The sequence below is a fragment of the Pristiophorus japonicus genome, chromosome 12 (assembly GCF_044704955.1).
Source record: "Pristiophorus japonicus isolate sPriJap1 chromosome 12, sPriJap1.hap1, whole genome shotgun sequence".
NCBI classification, from domain to species: domain Eukaryota; kingdom Metazoa; phylum Chordata; class Chondrichthyes; family Pristiophoridae; genus Pristiophorus; species Pristiophorus japonicus.
In genome coordinates, this window is record NC_091988.1 from 133,343,502 (window position 1) to 133,369,079 (window position 25,578).

Below are 25,578 nucleotides of genomic sequence, written 5' to 3' on the forward strand. Positions count from 1 at the left end.
CTCACCAATACCCTGTACAGTTGTAGCAGGACTTCTCTGCTTTTATACTCTATCCCCCTTGCAATAAAGGCCAACATTCCATTTGCCTTCCTGATTACTTGCTGTACCTGCATACTAACTTTTTGAGATTCCTGCACAAGGATTCCCAAGGTCCCTCTGTACTACAGCAATTTTTTCTCATTATACTCAATCTGCCAAATTTTTGCCCACTCACTTAGCCTGTCTATATCCCTTTTCAGATGTTGTGTCCTCCTCACAATTTGCTTTCCCACCCATATTTATATCATCAGCAAACTTGGTTACATTACACTCGGTCCCTTCATCCAAATCATTGATATAGATTGTAAATAGTTGAGGACCCAGCACCAATCCCTGCAGCACCCCATTAGTCACTGTTTGCCAACTGGAAAATGACCCATTTATCCCGACTCTCTGTTTTCTGTTAGTTAGCCAATCCTCTATCCATGCTAATATATTACCCCCAACCCTGTGAACTTTTATCTTGCAGTAACCTCTTATGTAGCATCTTATCGAATGCCTTCTGGAAATCCAAATATACCACATCCACTGTTCCCCCTTATCCACCCTGCTCGTTACAACCTCAAAGAACTCCAGCAAATTTGTCAAACATGATTTCCCTTTCATAAAACCATGCTGACTTTGCTTGATTTGAAAAAGCATAATTCAATGTCCTGCTACTGCTTCCTTAATAATGGACTCTAGCATTTTACCAACGACAGATGTTAGGCTAACTGATCTATAGTTTCCTGCTTTTTGTCTGCCTTCTTTTTTAAAGCCTGCTGGCACTGTCTGGCAAGGCTCACAACTGAATATTGCCAAATTAGGAACCGTATTATAGGGCAACTGGACAGGGAGTCAGTGCCTTTCTGGAGTGAAAATTTGTGCAGGAGGGAGAATTTTGACAGGTAACTTCTTAAAACAGTTTCTTTTTCTTGTGGCAACATTGTTTTTTCCCCAGCAGGGAGTTGAGAAATGGCCTATACTGCTAGAGTGTTTCATGTTTTGTAGTGAAGTTGGCAACAGATGACGATGGTCAAGTCCACTTGACCCTTAAGCCATTTGAATCCTAATGGAAACCATTTAAAAGTGGAGGACTTGCCTTTGTCTGACAAGCAATGTTAATTTCCCCCACCCAAGCTTGTATTTCTGTTCCAGCTGTTTTCCTGTGAGCCAGGGCCACTTGAAAGGGGCTGGGGGAGCACTTTGAAGTGGAACTGTCTTGAAGTACTGGGTTTAAAGCACTTTCGGGAGCACTGGTGTGGGTTTGGACTCTTAACTGCCCTTTGAAGAGGCCTAGCATGTCACAGTTGTATCAAACCACTACTAGCAGTCCAAGAAATCTCACTCCTGATCACCATCAGGTAGGGATGGGCAATAAATGCCAGATTTGCTAGTGATGCCCACATCTTAAATAAATATTTAAAAAAAAAACTACTGCCATTGACCAAGATCAACTAATTCAACACATTCCAAGGACCAATCCTGGGAGGTTTCTAGTCTGCTTGGCTCAAAGACCATCAGGAAGGCTAAATGCTGGATTATCTTTCTCCAATTTAGACTCCATTGTAATTATATTGGAGAGTTTAAGTTTTAATGTCAGATTAGTTTGCATTGTTACAAAAAATTACAAGAAATAACTAATAAAACTCCAATTTTGCAGAGCAAGGATTTTCCCTGAAGCAAGCACATGGTAAAATGTAACACACAAGATGAAAACCACAAACAAGTTAGTTTTGAAAGGAAGGATCAGCATTTAATTCTGAAATCTAGCAGTATTATTTTTAAAGTTCATGTGTCAAGTGGTCAGCTATGCAGTGTAAGTTATTGTATCTGTTCCAATCCCAAGCAAGGGCTGGGCTAAAAGAAAACTGCTGGCCACAAAGAGTAGCATTTCTCAAATCACAATCCTGTTGGGGCCGATTGCAGTAAATCTTTGAACTCAAGCAAAGTCGAGGAAAATCCCATGACTTTAGATGGCCTTACAGTTGTGCATGCGCCGTTCATCTTTTGTTAAGCAGTTGTTCCTTTAATGTACCGTGCCACGTCCAGTTCCCAACACCAATTATGCACTCATCTTGAGCAACTTTCAACTCTTCAAGGTCTTGTCAATGGCCCACATTTCTTCTGGAGTTAAAGGGGAAAGGTTGAATCCCTTGAGTTCAGGCTTTCCTAGAATGAGAATTAAGTTAAGAGGATCAGAATCACTAGTAGGAGTGCAGTTCACGGGGTTGGGGGTAATATATTAGTATGGATAAGAGGATTGGTTAACTAACAGAAAACAGAGATTCAGGATAAATGGTTCATTCGTGGGTTGGCAATCAGTAACCAGTGGGGTGCCGCAGGGATCAGTGCTGGGACCCCAACTATTTACAATCTATATTAACGACTTGGAGGAAGGGACCGAGTGTAACGTAGCCAAGTTTGCTGACGATACAAAGATGGGAGTAAAAGCAATGTGTGAGAGGACACAAAAAATCTGCAAAAGGACATAGACAGGCTAAGTGAGTGGGCAAAAATTTGGCAGATAATGTTGGAAAGTGCGAGGTCATGCACTTTGGCAGAAAAAAAAAATCAAAGAACAAGTTATTATTTAAATGGAGAAAGATTGCAAAGTGCTGCAGTACAGCGGACCTGGGGGTACTTGTGCATGAAACACAAAAGGATAGTATGCAGGTACAGCAAGTGATCAGGAAGGCCAATGGTATCTTGGCCTTTATTGCTAAGGGGAGGGAGTATAAAAGCAGAGAAGTCTTGCTACAGTTGTACAGGATATTGGTGAGGCCACACCTGGAATACTGCGTGCAGTTTTGGTTTCCATATTTACGAAAGGATATACTTGCTTTGGAGGCAGTTCAGAGAAGGTTCACTAGGTTGATTCTAGAGATGAGGGGGTTGACTTATGGGAAAAGGTTGAGTAGATTGGGCCTCTACTCATTGAAATTCAGAAGAATAAGAAGTAATCTTATCGAAACGTATAAGATTTTGAGGGGGCTTGACAAGATGGATGCAGAGAGGATGTTTCCACTGATGGGGAGACTAGAACTAGAGGGCATAATCTTAGAATAAGGGACTGCCCATTTAAAACTATGAGGAGAAATTTCTTCTCTCAGGAGGGTTGTGGATCTGTGGAATTTGCTGCTTCAGAGAGCTGTGGAAGCTGGGACATTGAATAAATTTAAGACTGAAATAGACAGTGTCTTAAATGATAAGGGAATAAGGGGTTATGGAGAGCGGGCAGGGAAGTGGATGATCGGATCAGCCATGATCGCATTAAATGGCAGAGCAGGCTCAAGGGGTTATATGGCCTACTCCTGCTCCTATTTCTTATGTTCTTATGTTATGTCATCCTATAGCACAACCAGATATTACATTAAAAAGCTTGAGACACACCTCTCCAATGGCTCAGTTATATATTGTCTTTACCAAGGAAGACTCAGCTACCAAGCTAAGTTAGTTGATCCCAGCAACATAAAACAACTTATAGCCTCTCTTTAATGTAGTAAAACATCCTAAGACACTTCCACAGGAGCATTAACAAAACTTTACACCAAGCCACACAAGGTGATACTGGAATAGTTGACCAAAGACTTGGTCAAAAAGATAGATTTTAAGGAGTGTTAAGGCCACTAATGGTGGAGCGCTGGAAATCGGGAATGTGCAAGAGGCCAGAATTGGAGTGCAGAAATTTGAGGGTTGTAGGGCTGGAGGAGGTTACAGTGGTATGGCCATGGATTTGAAAGCAAGGACGAACATTTTAAAAAAATGCACCAACATCCATATTTAGGATACAATGTTCAATTCTGGCCACCATGCTATGATTAAATAATGCAGACGAAGCAGGGACGAGAAAGACTGGTCCCAACTAGAAAGAAATCAGACACAAAGAAATGATTCCAAGCTCTACAACATTTTTATTTAAATATAAAAGGTAATTTACCAAGTGGTTAATTAGAAGTTGGTTAAGAGGAGGATCTTATCCAGGAATAAAATATTATAACAATTTAGGTAAAGTAAATCTTGGACATGCATTCAAATTGAACCAGGAAAGTAGGTCCAGAGGACATTAAATTTAAATTGAAAAGGAGATATTAGGAAGAACTACTTAAATGTTTGAAATAATCTGCCAGGCAGGGTTTTTAGAAGCAAAAACATTAGGAACATCTAATCAGCTATTTACTATAATGATATTTAGGGCTTCAAGAGGGGGGAGCTTCAAACTGACTATTCTTATCCTAAACATATTTTTAAAAAAAGCAAGGTGCTAACTGACCTCTACCCAAATGGTGTGAGCGCTTGTAGTGGGCTACTTTGAAGGAAAGAGGGCATTGCGCCAAATATGTTCCTCACTCAACATCTTCATGTGCAAGTGTTAAAAGGAAAAGGGATAACAGGGTTGGCTCCCTCTCTGCCTGACACACAGGACAATGTCACTTTCAGTACCCCATCACTGTATGGCTGGGATCAGCTAAAGTAGCACAGAATAGGCTTGAAATTATTTGGAGAGGGTCACTGACAGCTTTTGAAATACCTTACACAAAACAGAAAATTAAAGTCACCTTGAGCCTCATTTAAATGATTAACTTTCACTTTCAGCTGATTACAAAGCTTACGTATTTCTTCATCCAACTGCTCTTGGTCTGAAATATCAAAGTGCTGGAGTTAATTTAGGTCATTGTACATATCGAATAATCACTTGCATAATGGAAGTTTATGAATTGTGGCTTGTAGATCTCAATGACAACAGTAAGTCCCACATATCTTTTTGTGCTCAACTCAACCCATTGTAAATTCAATGCAAGTTACAGCACAGAAACAGGCCATTTAGCCCAACAGGTCTGTGCCAAGGTTTATGCTCCACATGTGCATTCTCCAACCCTACCTGCATATTCTTCTCTCCCTCATGTATTGATCTTGCTTCCCCTTAAAGGCCTCTATGCTATTTGTCTCAACTAGTCCATGAGGTGGTACATGCATAACCTTGCACTGTTTCAACAGGCAGACTTTTGTTCTTTTCATCATGAATGCCACCGTTGCAACCAAACTGAAACAGCTTGCAAGGTCTCTTGATCTCATCCTAGACCGAGGAAATCACAATCTCAACTGCATTAAAAAAAAATTTGTTCATGGAATGTGGACATCGCTGGCAAGGCCAATGTTTATTGCCCATCCCTAATTGCCCTTGAGAAACATAGAAACATAGAAAATAGGTGCAGGAGTAGGCCATTCGGCCTACGAAGGTGAAGGTGCTCCCACAGTGTTGTTAGGGAGGGAGCTCCAGGATTTGAGATAGCAACAATGAAGGAATGGCAATATATTTTCCAAGTCAGGATGGTGTGAGACTTGGAGGTGATGCTGTTCTCTTTGCGCCTGCTGGCATTGTCCTTCTAGGTGGTAGAGGTCGCAGGTTTGGGAGATGCTGTCGAAGAAGCCTTGGTGAGTTGCTACAGTGCATCTTGTCGATGATACACACTGCAGCCACAGTGCACCGGTGGTGGAGGGAGTGAATGTTCAAGGTGGTGGATGGGGTGCCGATAAAATGTAGGGAACTCTGATGCTTGCAGAGAGAGTAAAAACAAAGGGGGCAAATTATTCATAGTCATCCCTGGCCTCCTACAACTCTCTCCACCCCCAGGCATTTGGGTTTTAGAGTGTCATTAGCAGAAGCCCATTCTCTTGGCTTTGGATGGTGGGGGATATAAACTGAATTAGAAAAAAAAGGGAGGTGAATTCTTAAAACATGTTACTCATAGAAACAAAGCAAATAAAAAAGGGAACTGAATATCTGGTACAGCAAAGATGAAATGACTGTATTTGGATTACTACGACTAAAGTAAACACAGAAAACGGCATATATTAAATCCAACAATAAACGAATTTCTCCTCTAATGAAGTCTCAGTTCCTCTTCCGTCTAGATTTGGGAACTTTTCAAACAATGCAATTCTCAGTAAACAGCCAGGTGGTTTGTACTAGGCCATACAGCCCCCATGTAGATGGCAGATGTCACTCAAGCCCAAGCATTTTAAATGAACTGTATTCAATACTTAACTTTCCGAATCATATCCTTGGTTCGAGAATTGGGGAATTTGATAAACATATTTCCAAAACAAACCATCACATTACCTGAAAAAGAAATGGAAAGTGAGCCAGCTGTTACATAGAAACATAGAAAATAGGTGGAGTAGGCCATTCGGCCCTTCGAGCCTGCACCGCCATTCAATGAGTTCATGTTTGAACATGCAACTTCAGTACCCCATTCCTGCTTTCTCGCCATACCCCTTGATCCCCCTAGTAGTAAGGACTACATCTAACTCCTTTTTGAATATATTTAATGAATTGGCCTCAACAACTTTCTGTGGTAGAGAATTCCACAGGTTCACCACTCTCTGGGTGAAGAAGTTTCTCTTCATCTCGGTCCTAAATGGCTTACCCCCTATCCTTAGACTGTGCCCCCTGGTTCTGGACTTACCCAACATTGGGAACATTTTTACTGCATCTAACCTGTCTGAACCCATCAGAATTTTAAACATTTCTATGAGATCCCCTCTCATTCTTCTGAACTCCAGTGAATACAAGCCCAGTTAATCCAGTCTTTCTTGATAGGTCAGTCCCGCCATCCCGGGAATCAGTCTGGTGAACCTTCGCTGCACTCCCTCAATAGCAAGAATGTCCTTCCTCAAGTTAGGAGACCAAAATTGTACACAATACTCCAGGTGTGGCCTCACAAAGGCCCTGTACAACTGTAGTAACACCTCCCTGCCCCTGTACTCAAATCCCCTCGCTATGAAGGCCAACATGCCATTTGCTTTCTTAACCGCCTGCTGTACCTGCATGCCAACCTTCAATGACCGATGTACCATGACACCCAGGTCTCGTTGCACCTCCCCTTTTCCTAATCTGTCACCATTCAGAGAATAGTCTGTCTCTCTGTTTTTACCACCAAAGTGGATAACCTCACATTTATCCACATTATACTTCATCTGCCATGCATTTGCCCACTCACCTAACCTATCCAAGTCACTCTGCAGCCTCATAGCATCCTCCTCGCAGCTCACACTGCCACCCAACTTAGTGTCATCCGCAAATTTGGAGAGAGATTTAATCCCCTCGTCTAAATCATTAATGTACAGTGTAAACAGCTGTGGTCCCAGCACAGAACCTTGCGGTACCCCACTAGTCACTGCCTGCCATTCTGAAAAGTACCCATTTACTCCTACTCTTTGCTTCCTGTCTGACAACCAGTTCTCAATCCATGTCAGCACACTACCCCCAATCCCATGTGCTTTAACTTTGCACATTAATCTCTTGTGTGGGACCTTGTCGAAAGCCTTCTGAAAGTCCAAATATACCACATCAACTGGTTCTCCCTTGTCCACTCTACTGGAAACATCCTCAAAAAATTCCAGAAGATTTGTCAAGCATGATTTCCCTTTCACAAATTCATGCTGACTTGGACCTATCATGTCACCTCTTTCCAAATGCGCTGCTATGACATCCTTAATAATTAATTCCATCATTTTACCCACTACCGATGTCAGGCTGACCAGTCTATAATTCCCTGTTTTCTCTCTCACTCCTTTTTTAAAAAGTGGGGTTACATTGGCTACCCTCCACTCCATAGGAACTGATCCAGAGTCTATGGAATATTGGAAAATGACTGTCAATGCATCCGCTATTTCCAAGGCCACCTCCTTAAGTACTCTGGGATGCAGACGATCAGGCCCTCGGGATTTATCGGCCCATCAATTTCCCCAACACAATTTCCCGACTAATAAAGGATTTCGCTCAGTTCCTCCTTCTTACTAGACCCTCTGACCCCTTTTATATCCGGAAGGTTATTTGTGTCCTCCTTAGTGAATATCGAACCAAAGTACTTGTTCAATTGGTCTGCCATTTCTTTGTTCCCCATTATGACTTCCCCTGATTCTGACTGCAGGGGACCTACGTTTGTCTTTACTAACCTTTTTCTCTTTACATATCTATAGAAACTTTTGCAGTCCATTTTAATGTTCCCTGCAAGCTTCCTCTCGTACTCTATTTTCCCTGCCCTAATCAAAACCTTTATCCTCCTTTGCTGATTTCTAAATTTCTCCCAGTCCCCAGGTTCGCCGCTATTTCTGGCCAATTTGTATGCCACTTCCTTGGCTTTAATACTATCCCTGATTTCCCTTGATAGCCATGGTTGAGCCACCTTCCCTTTTTTATTTTTACACCAGACAGGGATGTACAATTGTTGTAGTTCATCCATGTGGACTCTAAATGTCTGCCATTGCCCATCCACGGTCAACCCCTTAAGTATCATTCGCCAATCTATCCTAGCCAATTCACGCCTCATACCTTCAAAGTCACCCTTCTTTAAGTTCTGGACCATGGTCTCTGAATTAACTGTTTCATTCTCCATCCAAATGTAGAATTCCACCATATTATGGTCACTCTTCCCCCCAAGGGGCCTCGCACAACGAGATTGCTAATTAATCCTCTCTCATTACACAACACCCAGTCTAAGATGGCCCCCCCCCTAGTTGGTTCCTCGACATATTGGTCTAGAAAACCATCCCTTATGCACTCCAGGAAATCCTCCTCCACCGTATTGTTTCCGGTTTGGTTAGCCCAATGTATATGCATATTAAAGTCACCCATGATAACTGCTGCACCTTTATTGCATGCACCCCTAATTTCCTGTTTGATGTGCTCCCCAACATTACTACTACTGTTTGGAGGTCTGTACACAACTCCCATTAGCGTTTTCTGCCCCTTGGTATTCCGTAGCTCCATTCATACCGATTCCACATCATCCAAGCTAATGTCTTTCCTTACAATTGCATTAATTTCCTCTTTAACCAGCAACGCCACCCCGCCTCCTTTTCCTTTTTGTCTATCCTTCCTAAATGTTGAATACCCTTGGATGTTGAGTTCCCAGCCTTGGTCACCCTGGAGCCATGTCTCCGTGATGCCAACCACATCATATCCATTAACTGCTATCTGCACAGTTAATTTGTCCACCTTATTCCGAATACTCCTCGTATTGAGGCACAGAGCCTTCATGCTTGCCTTTTTAACACACTTAGACCCTTTAGAATTTTGCCTTGGGTTTCTCTGCCATCCACTTTTACTCATCTCCTTTTTGTCTTTTGCTTCTGTCTCCATTTTGTTTCCCTCTGTCTCCCTGCATTGGTTCCCATCCCCCTGTCATATTAGTTTAATTCCTCCCCAACAGCACTAGCAAACACTCCTCCTAGGACATTGGTTCCAGTCCTGCCTAGGTGCAGACCGTCCAGTTTGTACTGTCCCACCTCCCCCCAGAACCGGTTCCAATGCCCCAGGAATTTGAATCCCTCCCTGCTGCACCACTGCTTAAGGCACGTATTCATCTGAGCTATCCTGTGATTTCTACTCTGACTAGCAAGTGGCACTGGTAGCAATCCCGAGATTACTACTTTTGAGGTCTTACTTTTAAATTTAGCTCCTAGCTCCTTAAACTCGTCTCGTAGGACCTCAACCCGTTTTTTACCTATATCGTTGGTACCAATGTGCACCACGACAACTGGCTGTTCACCCTCTCTTTTCAGAATGTCCTGCACCTGCTCCGAGACATCCTTGACCCTTGCACCAGGGAGGCAACATACCATCCTGGAGTCTCGGTTGCGGCCGCAGAAACGCCTATGTATTCCCCTTACAATTGAATCCCCTATCACTATCGCTCTCCCACTCTTTTTCCTGCCCTCCTGTGCAGCAGAGCCAGCCACGGTGCCATGAACTTGGCTGCTGCTGCTCCCCCCTGATGAGTCATCCCCCTCAACAGTACTCAAAGCGGTGTATCTGTTTTGCAGGAGGATGACCGCAGGGGATCCCTGCACTACCTTCCTTGCACTGCTCTTCCTGTTGGTCTTCCATTCCCTATCTGGCTGTGGATCCTTTACCTGCGGTAAGACCAACTCACTAAACGTGTTATTCACGTCATTCTCAGCATCGTGGATGCTCCAGAGTGAATCCATCTTCAGCTCCAATTCCGCAACGCAGTCCGTCAGGAGCTGGAGGCGGATACACTTCCCGCACACGTAGTCGTCAGGGACACTGGAGGCGTCCCTGATTTCCCACATAGTACAGGAGGAGCGTAACACGTGTCTGAGCTCTCCTGCCATGACTTAACCCTTACCATCTCATGTGGTCAATGAGCTTTGATGACCTGTCCTATAAAGCCCGAGGGCAGTATTTTTGTACTAAATGAGAAATACCAATTCCAAATAAAGAACGTAGCACTGCAAGGTGCACTTTTCACATGTTCTGATCTTTGGCGAGTTAGCAGATACCAGCCACGACATATGCTACAATTTTTGGCTGTAGTGCACTGAGCCAGTGGGGGAGAAGTTTCAGCTCTACTTGTTGCTCTGGATAGGTCTGCAGTGACACCTGCTGGAAAATTCCTCAGTGGAAGAGCCTGCTGACAATCCCTAGGCACAACCTGAAGATGGCCTCAGAAAGAGAGAATACTGGGATTAAAAAGGACCAGTCTGAAAACCCAGATCAGTTACGTAGCTTTAAACATTCACATTTTAAAAACGAATCCCGTAACCATTGGCTAAATGCACCATGTGACATTGCATGGAGCCACAGAGCACAGGATCCAGGCTGAATTTCTGGTCTGTGTTTAGATGACTGACATAACATAAGAAATCAAAAGAGGAGTAGGCCATACGGCCCCTCGAGCCTATTCCGCCATTCAATATCATGGCTGATCTGATCATGGACTCAGCAACACTTCCCCGCCCGCTCTCCATTACCCCTTATCGTTTAAGAAACTGTCTATTGCGGTCTTAAATTTATTCAATGTCCCAGCTTCCACACCTCTCTGAGGCAACAAATCCCACAGATTTACAACCCTTAGAAGAAATTTCTCCTCATCTCAGTTTTAAATGGGCGGCCCCTTATTCTAAGATCATGCCCTCTGGTTCTAGTCTCCCCCATCAGTGGAAACATCCTCTCTGCATCCACCTTGTTGAGACCCCTCATAATCTTTCGATAAGATCACCTCTCATTCTTCTGAATTCCAATGAGTAGAGGCCCAGCTTACTCAACCTTTCCTCATAAGTCAACCCCCAGAATCAACCGAGTGAACCTTCTCTGAACTGCCTCCACAACAAGTATATCCTTTCGTAAATATGGAAACCAAAACTGCATGCAGTATTCCAGGTGTGGCCTCACCAATACCTTATATAGCTGTAGCAAGACTTCCCTGCTTTTATACTCCATCCCCTTTGCAATAAAGGCCAAGATACCATTGGCCTTCCTGATCACTTGCTGTACCTGCATACTATCCTTTTGTGTTTCATGCACAAGTACCCCCAGGTCCCGCTGTACTGCGGCACTTTTGCAATCTTTCTCCACTTAAATAATAACTTACTCTTTGATTTTTTTTCTGCCAAAGTGCACGACCTCACACTTTCCAACATTATACTCCATTTGCCAAATTTTCACCAACTCACTTAGCCTGTCTATGTCCTTTTGCAAATTGTGTTTGTCCTCCTCACACATTGCTGACTATACAAAAATGGGAGGAAAAGCTAACTTGGCTACTTTACACTCAGTCCCTTCTTCCACGTCATTAATATAGATTGTAAATAGTTGGTGTTCCAGCACTGATCCCTGCGGCACCCCACTAGTTACTGGTTGCCAACCAGAGAATGAACCACTTATCCCGACTCTCCGTTCTCTGTTAGTTAGCCAATCCTCTATCCATGCTAATATGTTACCCCCAACACCGTGAACTTTTATCTTGTGCAGTAACCTTTTATGTGGCACCTTGTCAAATGCCTCCTGGAAGTCCAAATACACCACATCCACTAGTTCCCCTTTATCCACCCTGTTCATTACATCCTCAAAGAACTCCAGCAAATTTGTCAAACATGATTTCCCCTTCATAAATCCATGCTAACTCTGCCTGACCGAATTTTGCTTTTCCAAATGTCCTGCTACTGCTTCTTTAATAATGGACTCCAACATTTTCCCAACCACAGATGTTAGGCCTACTCGTCTATAGTTTCCTGCTTTTTGTCTGCCTCCTTTAAAAAGGGGCGTTAAATTTACAGTTTTCCAATCTGCTGGAACCTCCCCAGAATCCAGGGAATTTTGGTAAATTGCAACCAATGCATCCACAAGCCCAGCCGCTACTTCTCTCAAGACCCAAGCACGCAAGCCATCAGGTCCAGGGTGTTATGTCTTGAATAAAAAGAGTCAGACTAGATACTGCAAGCTCAAAGTAAGGCCTGACCGTAGTCCTTTATTGCAGATCTCAGAGTGCCTCTCCAGCCTGTGAGGCCTCCTTATATGCAGATGCTGCCAAGGGATTGTGGGATCCCTTAGGACTCCAGAGGATAAGCCCTCTGGTGGGTATGGTATTTACAGGTTTACATACATAACACCCCCCCCCACCCCTCTCACAAAGTCAATAGTGTAACTATTTACAATGTGAGTCGATCTGGGGCCTTCCTTTCCCTGGTTGATCGTCTCGGTGCAAATGCTGATTTTGGTGAGTAGTTTGTTGGGCCCTCATTGGGCTGCTGTGCAGCTGGTGGTGAGTCCTGCTGGGCTGCTGCGGGTGATGGGTTCTGCTTCGCGGTCAACTGCTGGGCCAGTTGCCATTTGTGTGTGTGTTGGAGGGTCGAAAAAGGTAGAGTCTATTGTGGGTTGTTCTGGATAGTCCGTAAATCTGAGTTTGGTCCAAGTGTTTCCTGCAGGCAAGTCCATTTGAGAGTTTGACCAAAAACACCCTACTCCCCTCTTTGGCCAAAACGGTGACAGGAAGCCACTTGGGACCTTGTCTATAGTTCAACACAAATACAGGATCATTTATCTCAATTTCATGTGACACATTTGCGCGATTATGATATGTATTCTGTTGAAGCCGCCTGCTCTCTACTTGTTCGTGCCGATCAGGGTGGACTAACGAGAGCCTTGTCTTAAGAGCCCTTTTCATGAGCAGTTCAACGGGAGAGACCCCAGTGAGTGAGTGGGGTCTTGTGCGGTAACTAAGCAGGATTCGGCATAAGCAAGTCTGCAGTGAGCCTTCAGCTACCCTTTTCAAGCTCTGCTTGATTGTTTGAACTGCTCGTTCTACCTGACCGTTGGACATTGGTTTAAACGGGGCAGATGTGACATGTTTGATTCCACTGCGGGTCATGAACTCGGCACTGGTAAAGCATGGCCCATTGTCACTTACAAGGACATCAGGCAGGCCGTGCATGGCAAACATTGCCCGTAGGCTTTCAATGATGGCAGCAGACGTGCTTGCCGACATTATCACACATTCAATTCATTTGGAGAACGCATCTACAACCACGAAGAACATTTTTCCCAAGAATGGGCCTGCATAGTCGACATGGACCCTGGACCACTGTTTGGAGGGCCAGGAACATAAGCTTAGTGGCGCCTCCCTGGGTGCATTACTTAACTGTGAACATGTATTACATTTGTGCACACAGGACTATGTCTGCATCAATACCGGGCCACCACACGTGGGATCTGGCTATCGCTTTCATCATTATGATGCCTGGGTGGGTGCTGTGGCGATCACTAATGAAAGTGTCCCTGCCCTTTTTTGACACCACTACCCGATTACCCCATAGGAGGCAGTCTGCCTGTATAGACATTTCATCTTTGCGCCGCTGGTATGGCTTTATTTCTTCCTGCATCTCTAACGGGACACTTGACCAACTCCCGTGGAGCACACAGTTTTTTTTAAAACTCAGTAAGTAAGGGGTCCTGGCTCGTCCAGGTTCTGATCTGTTGGGTGGTAACAGGTGATTGCTCACTCTCGAATGCTTCCATTACCATGAGTAAATCTGCGGGCTGTGCCATCTCCACCGCTGTGGTGGGCAATGGCAGCCTATTGAGAGTATCGGCACAGCTTTCTGTGCCTAGCCTGTGGCGGATGGCGTAGTTGTATGCAGACAACGGGAGCGCCCATCTCTGGATGTGGGCCGATGCATTCGTATTTATCCCCTTGCTTTCAGAAAAGAGGAATATAAGCGGCTTATGGTCGGTTTCCAATTCAAATTTGAGCACGAACAGATATTAATGCATTTCTTTACCCCGTAAACACACGCTAATGCTTCTTTTTCTATCATACTGTAGGCCCTTTCAGCCTTAGACAGACTTCTGGATGCATAAGCAACCGGTTGCAATTTCCCAAATTCATTAGCTTGTTGCAATACACACCCGACCCCGTACGAAGATGTATCACATGCTAGTACTAAACGCTTACATGGATCGTACAACACAAGCAATTTGTTTGAACATAACAGCTTCCTAGATTTCTCAAAGGCATTTTCTTGGCTTTTACCCCATACCCATTCATCTCCTTTACGCAGTAAAGAGTGCAGGGGTTCTAACAATGTGCTAAGATTCAGTAAGAAGTTACCAAAATAGTTCAGGAGTCCTAGAAACGACCGCAGCTCCGTCACATTCTGTGATCTCAGTGCATTCTTGACTGCCTCCATCTTCGAATCGGTGGGCCTGATGCCGTCCGTCGCGATTCTTCTCCCCAGGAACTCCACTTCTGGCGCCAGGAAAATGCATTTTGAGCGTTTTAGCCTGAGCCCCACATGATTACGCCGACTAAAAACCTCCTCCAGGTTCTGCAGGTGCTCGAGTGTGTCCCGACTTGTAACCAAGATATCGTCCTGGAAGACCACGGTGCGCGGGACCGACTTCAGCAAGCTTTCCATGTTCCTCTGGAATATCGCCGCGGCTGATCGAATCCCAAACGGGCATCTGTTGTAAATGAGGAGACCTTCGTGCGCATTGATGCAGGTGAGGCTTTTCAATGATTCCTCTAGCTCCTGCGTCATGGAGGCCGAGGTCAAGTCCAGCTTCGTGAACATTTTCCCTCGAGCCAGCATCGCAAATAGACCATCTGCCTTTGGTAGTGGGTACTGATCCTGCAGTGAGAAACGATTGATAGTTACTTTGTAATTACCACAGATTCTGACGGTGCCGTCGCCCTTGAGGACTGGAACAATCGGACTGGCCCAATCATTGAATTCGATAGGCAAAATTATGCCCTCTTGTTGCAGCCTGTCCAGCTCGATCTCCACCTTCTCTCTCATCATGCAAGATACCGCTCTCGCCTTGTGATGGACGGGTCGTGCCACCGGAAGCAAATGGATCTGCACTTTTGCTCCTTGGAACTTCCCGATGCCTGGTCTGAACAGAGAGGGGGAACTTGCTTACGATGTGGGCACATGAGGTGTCATCGACGGACGGAAGCACTCGGACGTCATTCCAGTTCCAGCGTATCTTTCCCAGCCAGCTCCTGCCGAACAGCGTGGGGCCATCGCCTGGTACCACCCAGAGTGATAACTTGTGTACCGCTCCATCGTAGGAGACCTTTACGGTAGCACTGATTACGGGAATCAATTAATTTGTGTACGTTCTCAGTTTAGTACGAATGGGAGTCAGAACTGGCCTTGAGGCCTTGCTGCACCACAATTTAGTGAAAGTCTTTTTGCTCATTATGGACTGGCTTGCGCCCGTGTCCAGCTCGGACACCGGGATTCCATTTAATTCAACCTTCAGCTTTGTGGTAAATGTGTGCACCCCATTTACCTCTGCCTCCTCGGTCTGAGGCTCTAGTTCGTCGTGATCCACAGTGGAACTGTCCTCCTCTGCAACATGGTGGTTTGCAGGATTAGCAGCTTGCCTGCATATGCGTTGGAGGTGTCCCATTGTTCCACAGCCCTTGCAAATGTATCCTTTGAAGTGGCATGAATGGAACCGATGATCACCCCCGCAACGCCAACAAGGTATTAATGGCCTTGTATTCACCACCCTTGATGGTGGACTTGGAGTCATTTGCAGATGTGCAAGTCCTGCCCTGTACATTTCGATTCGAAAACAACGTTACTTTGTTCACAGTACTTGCAGCAGCACTCGTGTGCTGAGAAATTTGTTTGGTATTGTCACTGGTGGCAATAAACGCCTGTGCTATCTCTGTGGCTTTACTCAAGGTTGGGGTCTCTACAGTCAAAAGTTTGAGAAGTATTACTTTATGGCCAATGCCAAATACAAAGAAGTCCCTGAGCATGTGCTCCAAGTGTCCTTCAAATTCACAATGTCCTGCAAGGCGCCTTAGCTTGGCGATGTAGCTCGCCACTTCCTGGCCTTCAGACCTCTTGTACGTGTAGAACTGATACCTCGCCATCAGAACGCTTTCCTTAGGATTTACATGCTCCCAGACCAGTATGCACAACTCATCGTATGACTTGTCTGTGGGTTTTGATGGAATGAGCAGATTTTTCATGAGGCCATACGTTCGTGCCCCGCAAACGGCGAGGAGGATCGCCCTTCGTTTGGCAGTGTTCGCTTCTCCTTCTAGCTTGGCCACGAAGTATTGGTCGAGTTGCTCCACGAAGTTTCCCAATCATCTCCCTCCGAAAATTTCTCCAGGATGCCCACGGTTCTCTGCATTGTTGCGGTGGGGTTCGTCATTTGTATCTCGTCGCCAGTTGTTATGTCTTGAATAAAGAGTCAGACTAGATCCTGCAAGCTTAAAGTAAGGTGTGACCGTAGTCCTTTATTACAGATCTCAAGAGTGCCTCGCCAGCCTGTGAGGCCTCCTTATATACAGGTGCTCCCAAGGGATTGTGGGATCCCTTGGGACTCCAGGGGATAAGCCCTGTGGTTAGACATGATATTTATAGGTTTACATACATAACACAGGGGATTTATCTGCCTTTAGTCCCATTATCTTACTGAGTGTCACCTCCTTAGTGATTGTGATTGTGTTAAGTTCCTCCCCCTCCCATAGCTCCTAGACTATCCACTGTCGGAATATTGTTAGTGTCCTCTACCGTAAAGACTGATACAAAATATTTGTTCAGAGTGTCTGCCATCTCCATGTTCCCCATTACTAATTCCCCGGTCTCGTCCTCCAAGAGTCGAACATTTACTTTAGCCACCCTTTTCCTTTTTATATACCTATAGAAACTCTTGCTATCTGTTTTTATATTTTGCGCTAGTTTACTTTCATAGTCTGTCTTCCCTTTCTTAATCATTTTTTTTTAGTCGTTCTTTGCTGGCTTTTAAAAGCTTCCCAGTCTTCTGTCCTCCCACTAGTTTTGGCCACTTTGTATGCCCTTGTTTTTAAATCGGATACCATCCTTTATTTCTTTAGTTAGCCACGGATGGCTATCTTTTCTCTTACACCCTTTCCTCCTCACTGGAATATATTTTTCTTGAGAGTTGTGAAATATCTCCTTATATGTACGCCACTGTTCATCAACCGTCCAACACTTTAATCTATTTTACCAGTCCACTTTATCCAACTCTGCCCTCATACCTTCATAGTCTCCTTTATTTAAGCTTAGTGCGCTGGTTAGAGATCCAACTTTCTCACCCTCCATCTGAATTTGAAATTCAATCATGCTATGATCACTCATTCCATGGGGATCCTTTACTAGGAGATTGTTTATTAATCCTGTCTCATTACACAAGACCAGATTGAAGATAGCCTGCCCCCTGGTTGGTTCCGTTACATATTGCTCAAGGAACCCGTCCTTTATGCCAGAATGAGACAGAGTGGGGACGCTATAGCTGGATTCAGTGTCCCTGCTGTGTTGGTAAGAGAAATCATCAAGGGTTCCTGCTCCTGATCGGTATCCAGTGCCTACTAAAAAGGTCAGGATTGCACTCCACTGACTACAATTCTTAACACTCACCCATCTAGGCTGACACACGAAGAATTACCACTTGGGTGAAGTGGGGCAAGTGGAGCATGCTTCAGTAGGAATGCATTTGGGAAACAGTGATCATAATGTTAGGTTCAGAGTAGTTATGGAAAAGGACAAGGAAAAAAAATCAAATTTGAAAATACTCAACTGGAAAATGACTACTTTCAAATGATTTAAGAACGCAAGAAATAGAAGCAGGAGTAGGCCATTTGGCCCTCGAACCTGTTCTGCCATTTAATAAGATCATTGCTCATCTGATCATGGATTCAGCTCCATTTCCCTGCCCAGTTCCCAAAATCCTAGATTCCCTTATCGCTTAAAAATTTAGAAAGGGTGTGGCCCAGGTGGATTGGAATCAAATATTAGCAGGTAAAACAGTGAATGAGCAATGAGAGGCCTTCAAGGTACAGACAAAACATTTCCACGAGGGGGAAAGGAAGGGTATCCAAAAATAGAGCTCCCTGAACGATTAATGATATACAGTTGAACGTCCCGAATCCGGCAACCTCAGGACCGAAGCCGAGCCGGTTTTCTAGACTTCGGAACGTGTTTCTGACGTCCAAAATCCGGAAACACCAGAGTCCAGGTACGGGTATTTCCGAATTTAGGAATGTCAAAAAGGGGGCGGGGGGCGGCTGCTATCCGAGGAGCTGTTCAGGTCGCCGGCCCCATCCAGGAGGTGTTCGGGCGGGCCCAGCCGCTGAGGATTTATTCGGGAAGGACCCCGCCGCCGTGGAGGTGTTTGAACGTGCCCTGCCGCCAAGGAAGTGTTCAGGCCGGCGGGCCCCGTCGCAGAGGTGGTGTTGGGGCGGGCCGGTGAGGAGGCCCTGAGGTAAGGGCAGCAGCGGCGAGGAGAGTGGAGGCGAGGCCCGAGGTCGGGCAGCGGCGGGGCCCCCCCCCCCCCCCCCCGCGGTCGGTAGGTCCGGATTCCGGAATATTTACGGATTCCCGACGACCCTGTCACCAATCGGTCTGGAGTCCGGATTCTGGAACATTCCGGAACTCCTGATTTTGGACGCTCAACCTTAAATTAAATTGAAACAGAAAAAGTACGAATTTGATCAATATCAAAAGAGTAGTCAAAGGGAAGATGGGCCAATTAGGAATCAAAAAAAAGATCTTGTGGAGGTAGAGGGCATGGGTGAGGTACTAAGTGAGAACTTTGCATCCATCTTCACTAAAGAAGATGCTGCCAATGTCACAATAAAAGAGGAGGAGATAGGAGAGAAATTGGACCGGACGCCTTGCATCCTAGGATCGTAAAAGTGGCTGCAGAAATACCAGATGCATTGGTTGTAATCTACCAAAATTCCCTGGATTCTGGGGAGGTCCCAGGGGATTGGAAAACTGCAAATGTAATGCACCTATTTTTAAAAAAAAAAAAGGAGGCAGACAAAAAGCAGGAAACTATAGACCAGTTAGCCTAACATCTGTCATTGGGAAAATGCTGGAGTCCATTATTAAGGAAGCTGTAGCAGGACATTTGGAAAAGCATAATTCAATCAAGCAGATTTAGCATGGCTTTATGAAAGGGAAATCATATTTGACAAATCTGCTGGAGTTCGTTGAGGATGTAACGAGCAGGGTGGTGGATTTTGGGAACCAATGAATGTGGTGTATTTGGATTTCAAGATGGCATTCGATAAGGTACAACATAAGAGTTTACGACACAAGATAAAAGTTCACAGGGTTGGGGGTAATATATTAGCATGGATAGAGGATTGGCTAACTAACAGAAAACAGAGAGTTCGGGTAAACGGGTCATTTTCCGGTTGGCAAACAGTAACTAGTGGGGTGCCACAGGGATCGGTGCTGGGTCCACAACTATTTACAATCTATCTTAATGACTTGGATGAAAGGACCGAGTGTAATGTAGCCAAGTTTGCTGATGATACAAAGATGGCTGGGAAAACAAACTGTGAGGACGACACAACATCTGCAAAGGGATATAGACAGGCTAAGTGAGTGGGCAAAAATTTGGCAGATGGAGTATAATGTGGGAAAATGTGAGGTTATCCACTTTGGCAGAAAAAAAACCCAGAAAAGAAAATTATAATTTAAATGGAGAAAAATTACAAAGTGCCGCAGTACCTGGGGGTTCTTGTGCATGAAACACAAAAAGTTAGTATGCAGGTACAGCAAGTAATCAGGAAGGCAAATGGAATGTTGGCCTTTATTGTAAGGGGATGGAGTATAAAAGCAGAGAAGTCCTGCTACAACTGTACAAGGTATTGGTGAGGCCACACCTGGAGTACTGTGTACAGTTTTGGTCTCCGTATTTAAAGGAAGGATATACTTGCATTGGAGGTTGTTCAGAGAAGGTTCACTAGGTGGATTCCGGAGATGAGGGGGGGGGGGGGGGGGGGTTGACTTATGAAGACAGGTTGAGTAGTTTGAGCCTATACTCATTGGAGTTCAGAAGAATGAGAGGTGATCTTATCGAAACATATAAAAGATAATAGGGGGGCTCGACAAGGTGGATGCAGAGAGAATATTTCCATTCATAGGGGAAACTAAAACTAGGGGACATAGTCTCAGAATAAAGGGCCGGCCATTTGAAACTGAAATGAGCAGGAATTTCTTCTCTGAGTAAATCTATGGAATTCTCTGCCCCAGAGAGCTGTGAAGGCTGGGTCATTGAATATATTTAAGGCGGAGATAGACCGATTTTTGAGCGATAAGGGAGTAAACCACAAAAACTTCAATTTGTATACTGCATGACTCGGTTAAGCAATGCCTTGACTTCAAAATTCTCATCCTTGTTCTCAAATCCCTCGATGGTGCTCCCCCCGGTAGATGTCTGTGTTCCTCTAATTCTGGCATCTTGAGCATCTCCGATTTAATCGGTGGCCGTACCTCCAGCTGCCGAGGCCCCAAGCTCTGAAATTCACTCCCAAAACCTCTCCGCCTTTCTCTCTCTCCTCCTTTACGACACTACTTAAAATGTACCTCTTTGACCAAGCTTTTGGTCATCTGTCCCAATATCTCTTTATGTAGCTCGGTGTCAAATTTTGTTGGATAATGCGGCTTGGGACGTTTTACTATGTTAAAGGCGTTATATAAATAAAAGTTGGTTTTGATGTACTGGACCAGCAACCATGCCAAGTTGTGAAACTGAATTCAATAAATCTGGTCATTTGTGGGCAAAGTAAAAATGACCACTGAAGTTGCTGGATTGTTGATTGTTTTTCCAGACTGGAAGGAAGTGTGCACTATTGTCCCCCAGAGGTCGTTTTTTGGTATTTTGCTCTTTTTGGTGCATATTAATGACCTAGACTTAGGTATTCAGAGCACAATTTCAAACTTTGCATATGACACAAAACTCAAATGTAGTAAACAGTGAGAAGGATAATGACAAACTTCAAGAGGTCATAGACAGACTGATGAAATGGGCAGAAGAAATTTAACCTAGAGAAGTGTGAAATGATACATTTTGGAAGGAAGAATATGAGGCAATATAAATTAAATGGTATAATTTTAAAGGGGGTGTAGGAACAGAGAGATCTGGGAATATACATACAGAAGTCTTTGAAAGTGGCAAGACAGGTTGATAAGGCCGTTAAAATAGTGCAGGTATTTGGGATCCTGGGCAATGTAAATAGAGGCATAGAGTACATAAGCAAGGAAATTATGTTAAAACATTATCAACTGATTAGGCTCCAATTAGAGTAGGGTGTCCAGTTCAGGGCACTGCACTTTAGGAAAGATGTCAAGGTCTTAAAGGGTGCAGGAGATTTACTAGAAGGATACAAGGGATGAAACTCTTATATGGAGATACCAGATAAATTGTTGTTCTCCTTAGAGCAGAGAAGGTTAAAGGGAGATTGGTTAAAGGGATATTTGATAAAGGTATTCAAAATCATGAAAGATTTTGATAGTTTCTCCTTATCTACTCTGTTTCCACTGGCAGAAGGGTCAGTAACCAAAGGACACAGATTTAAGGTATTGGCAAAAAAGCCAGAGGCAACATGAGGGGTAAAAATTACGTAGCAAGTTGTTGTGATCTGGGATGCACTGCCTGAAAGGGTGGAGGAAGCAGATTCAAAAGTAACTTTCAAAAAGGGCATTGGATAAGTACTTGAAGGGGAAGAAAAATGTAGTGAAATGGGGCAAATTGGGTACCTCTTTCAAAGAGCCAGCAAAGGCATGATGGGCCAAATAGCCTCCTTTTGTGTTGTATCATTCTATGCTTCTATGTGATGGAGGGCTACTGATGGTAGTAGCACCATACCTTAGCACGTCACTGTCCTCAGTAAGCAGGGTAAATAAAGCTCCACTAGTCCTCGTAAGGGTTAACTATATTAGTTGGCAGCACCTCCCAAACCCACAACCCCCACCACCAAGGAGAAGGGCAGCAGGTGCGTGGGAACACCATCACCTCCAAGGTCACACATCATCCTGACTTGGACATATATCGCTGTTCCTTCATCTTCCCTACTCAATAGCATTGTGGGAGTACCTTCACTACATGGACTGCAGCAGTTCAAGATGGCAGCCTACCAAAATATTCTCAAGGGGAACTAGGGATGGCCAATAAATGGCAGCCATGAGCACATTATAATAATTAATTAAAACAAAATTATATATAGACACTTTTCAATACTTGGATTCTTTTCTTATGAACACTCAAATCTGAAGAAAAAGTCTCAATCCCACAATTCCTCCAATCCATTGTTTAGTGGCTGATAAAGGTATTCATACCAGATTGGTCAGTGCTGTTTTGTAACGCTCTCAGTGCCTCCCGGTTCCGATTTCTCTTCCCATCCAGGTCAACAATCTGAAATTAACCAGATTTTAAAAAAGACAAGTTCAGGCACAACTCCTTGTATCCATATTAAAATAGTTTGTACCTCATGGTACCAATCTCAGAAAGCAAATACAGCCCTTCACCACGATTATTAAAAACACACGGGATTGTCCAATTCGATACAACAGTAAATCATGTGGAAAGTTTGCCAAGATCACTACACATATGCAAGAGAAAATATTGCACTCAACTATCATAGGAACATAGGAATTACTAGATGCAAAAAGACCACAGTGCACAGGGTTTGCTTTCTACTATCCTGGTCATGGCATGATTGTATCAAAGACTAATTGATACAATATCAGTCTATTAGTCTAAAACACACCCAGACACGAAGCGAGGAAAACCTGCAGTGGTGGAGAGCTTTGGGAACCACACATCTAAATTCACCTGTTCCTCCCATGCACGCTACACTCACCACAGAAAAATCTGCAAATGATTATGCGCACCTTTATTTTCAGATTTTCGCTTTTCCCTACCTCTTGATATTTCACATGACAACCAAAATACTGGCGGTGTGATCACTAGACTTATTTAGTGCATTGGTACCCAATACACAGACAAAATAAGAGATAGATAGATAGATAAACCAGGCAAAGTGGTTTTGGGGGGGGAAATGTTCTAAACTATGACATCAAGCTGTAGAGGATTATTAAGGCAAGGTGGGCCAAGGTGGGATTAGAAAATGAGGATGAAATATTTAAAATATAAATGAGAGACATTGAGCCCATTTGGAAGCCAAAATCTGCATGCAACCTACAGCTCAGAATCAGTTTTAACATCAGTATCTACTCATTTTTGGGGGGGGGGGCAGCAGAAAGAGGAGAACTGCTTACATAGGAGTTAGAAGACATGGTCAAAGAGATAGGTTCTCAGGATGCTTTTGAAAGGGGTTGAAGCAGCAAGGTGGAGGGATTTAGGAAGAGAATCCTAGGGTTCACCCAATAGGTTAGTGTTGAGAGACTGGTATCAGTATAGCTGGAGGTCAGAGAGTAGGTGACAATGAACCCAGAGAGATTTGTACATGAGTGAAGATTTTGGAATCAATAGTTTGGATATGGGGAGTGGATGGAAATACAGGGATGATGGCAGAGCAGGACTTTGCACAGGATAGGATAGATGGTTTTTGGATGAGTTTGGAGTTTGTATAGCCTGGAAAACAGGAGGTCACAGCAGCAGGGAGCAGGGCTAGTTACAGTCAGTGGACAAGCAAAAGACAACAGTACGAGCAGAGAATTTTTATGCTCACAATTAAATCAGCAAATGGAAAGACCCCAATTACAGTCCAGAGGATTACACTCCAAGTGCGTAATCATAGTTCTCAGGCGAGCTGGAAACCTGGACAGCAAATACTAAGTGTGGCTCAGTGTTTCAGTACATGTATATAACCATTAAACTATATTTTAAATGGAAATTCAAGACATTCAGCTTATAGTCCCAAAAACCACAGCTCTAATCAGAAAATGTTTATCATGTTTTCCCCATTGCTGATAATAACCCTTGAAATACAAGGCTTGGCCAGATAAAATAGCGGAGATAAATTGTATTGCTGAGCCAGACTATGGCAGCTGGCTTTTGGAGTGATGAACAGCGAGCCGTTCATAGAATTTACAGCACGGGACACCATTCAGCCCATTGCGCCAGTACTATCCTACACCAGGCATTTGATATTCGGAAAATAGAAAAATGTTCTCTGGAGTGGAGGCCAACAATGGTAAGAGCGTTTTACTTTGCATCTAACCCATAATGCCCCTATCCTGGGTGGGCCATATGCGGACACTGGGCACAAAACATGGGGGAAATGTTCCATTTGACTAGAGCACAAAAAAATCTAGGCAGTGCTGCACTGTCAGTGCCGTCGTTCAGATGAGACGTTAAACTGAGGCCCTGTCTGCCCCCTCAGGTGGACGTAAAAGATCCCATGGCACTGTTTCAAAGAAGAGCAGGGAAGTTATCCCCGGTGTTCTAGCCAATATTTATCCCTCAATCGACGTATCAAAAAAAAATTATCACATTGCTGTTTGTGGGAGCTTGCTGTGTGCAAATTGGCTGCCGCATTTCTCACATTACAACAGTGACTACACTCCAAAAGTACTTCATTGGCTGTAAAGTGCTTTGAGACGTCGGTTGTCATGACAGGCGCTATTTAAATCCAAGTACAAAAGCAAAATACTGCTGATGCTGGAATCTGAAATAAAAACAGAAAATGCTGGAAATCTCAGTTGATCAGGCAGCATCTGTGGAGAGAGAAACACAAGGGTCGTCGACCTGAAATGTTAACTCAGTTTTTCTCTCCATAGAGATGTCCAGCGTTTTCTGTTTGTTATATATTATATATCAATACAAGTTTTTCTTATGGCCCACCAGTCACTCAGCGTTGCCCCCCACCCCTGTCAGTCACCAGGCGCAATGCGGACACGGTAAACACCGGCCCTTTCAGGCCCTGCTTATAATCGTCATCCGGCTGCGGACGCAGTACCTGCTGTTTGTCGGCCAACAGGCTCTCCACCAGTTCCTCCACCTCAGTCAGGTAGTTCATCACAACTTCGGGCGTCCGCGCCATCTTCACACGGCGGACAACCTGCAAGGCGACGCAACTGTCACTCAGCAGTATCCTCCCCGTTTCATTGGCTGTCACGTCAACCGTCGCTCCCTGATTGGCAAATATTATGTCAATCAACGGTGGCCCTGCCCTCTCGGCTGAGGGGGGGCTGGACGCGCGCGGCACTCTGGGAGTTGTAGTCTATGCTGGACAGATTGGCAGAATCATAGAATGGTTACAGCACAGTAGGAGGCCAATCAGCCCGTCCAACCTATGCTGGCTCTCTGCAAGAGCACTTCAGCTAGTCCCACTCCCCCGCCCTTTCCCGTAGCCCTGCATTTTTTCCCTTCAGGTTCTTATCCAATTCCCTTTTGAAAGCCACGGTTGAATCTGCCTCCACCACCCTTTCAGCCAGTGCATTCCAGATCATTACCACTCGCTGTGTAAAAAAGTTTTTCCTCATGTCGCCTTTGGATATTCTGCC

The 25,578-nt window shown here is 44.5% G+C and overlaps 1 protein-coding gene across 2 annotated transcripts; it reads right to left on the bottom strand.

Moving 5' to 3' along the window:
- Positions 1-1,752: 1,752 nt before the first annotated feature.
- pdrg1 (p53 and DNA-damage regulated 1) lies at positions 1,753-25,145 on the bottom strand. Of its 2 annotated transcripts, XM_070894991.1 has the most exons (5): positions 25,032-25,145; positions 22,447-22,522; positions 6,068-6,142; positions 4,578-4,658; positions 1,753-2,190 (listed from the first exon to the last, which is right to left on the bottom strand). In XM_070894991.1, exons 1-5 carry the CDS (start codon positions 25,113-25,115, stop codon positions 2,108-2,110), a joined length of 399 nt encoding a protein of 132 aa, XP_070751092.1. In that variant the 5' UTR covers positions 25,116-25,145; the 3' UTR covers positions 1,753-2,107. The 2 variants fall into 2 exon arrangements, with proteins under 2 accessions (XP_070751092.1, XP_070751093.1); XM_070894992.1 differs by lacking the exon at positions 6,068-6,142.
- Between the last annotated feature and the right edge of the window lie 433 nt (positions 25,146-25,578).

What these genes read in the sequence shown, in the direction of transcription:
- pdrg1 (XM_070894991.1), bottom strand. Translation starts at nt 25,115, where the DNA reads ATGGCGCGGACGCCCGAAGTTGTGATGAACTACCTGACTGAGGTGGAG. An exon ending in AAACAGCACTGACCAATCTG is followed by an intron (nt 6,143 to 22,446) that starts GTATGAATACCT and finishes TTTCTTTTTCAG; the next exon opens with GTAATGTGATGGTTTGTTTT. An exon ending in CAAGGATATGATTCGGAAAG is followed by an intron (nt 4,659 to 6,067) that starts TTAAGTATTGAA and finishes TTGATATTTCAG; the next exon opens with ACCAAGAGCAGTTGGATGAA.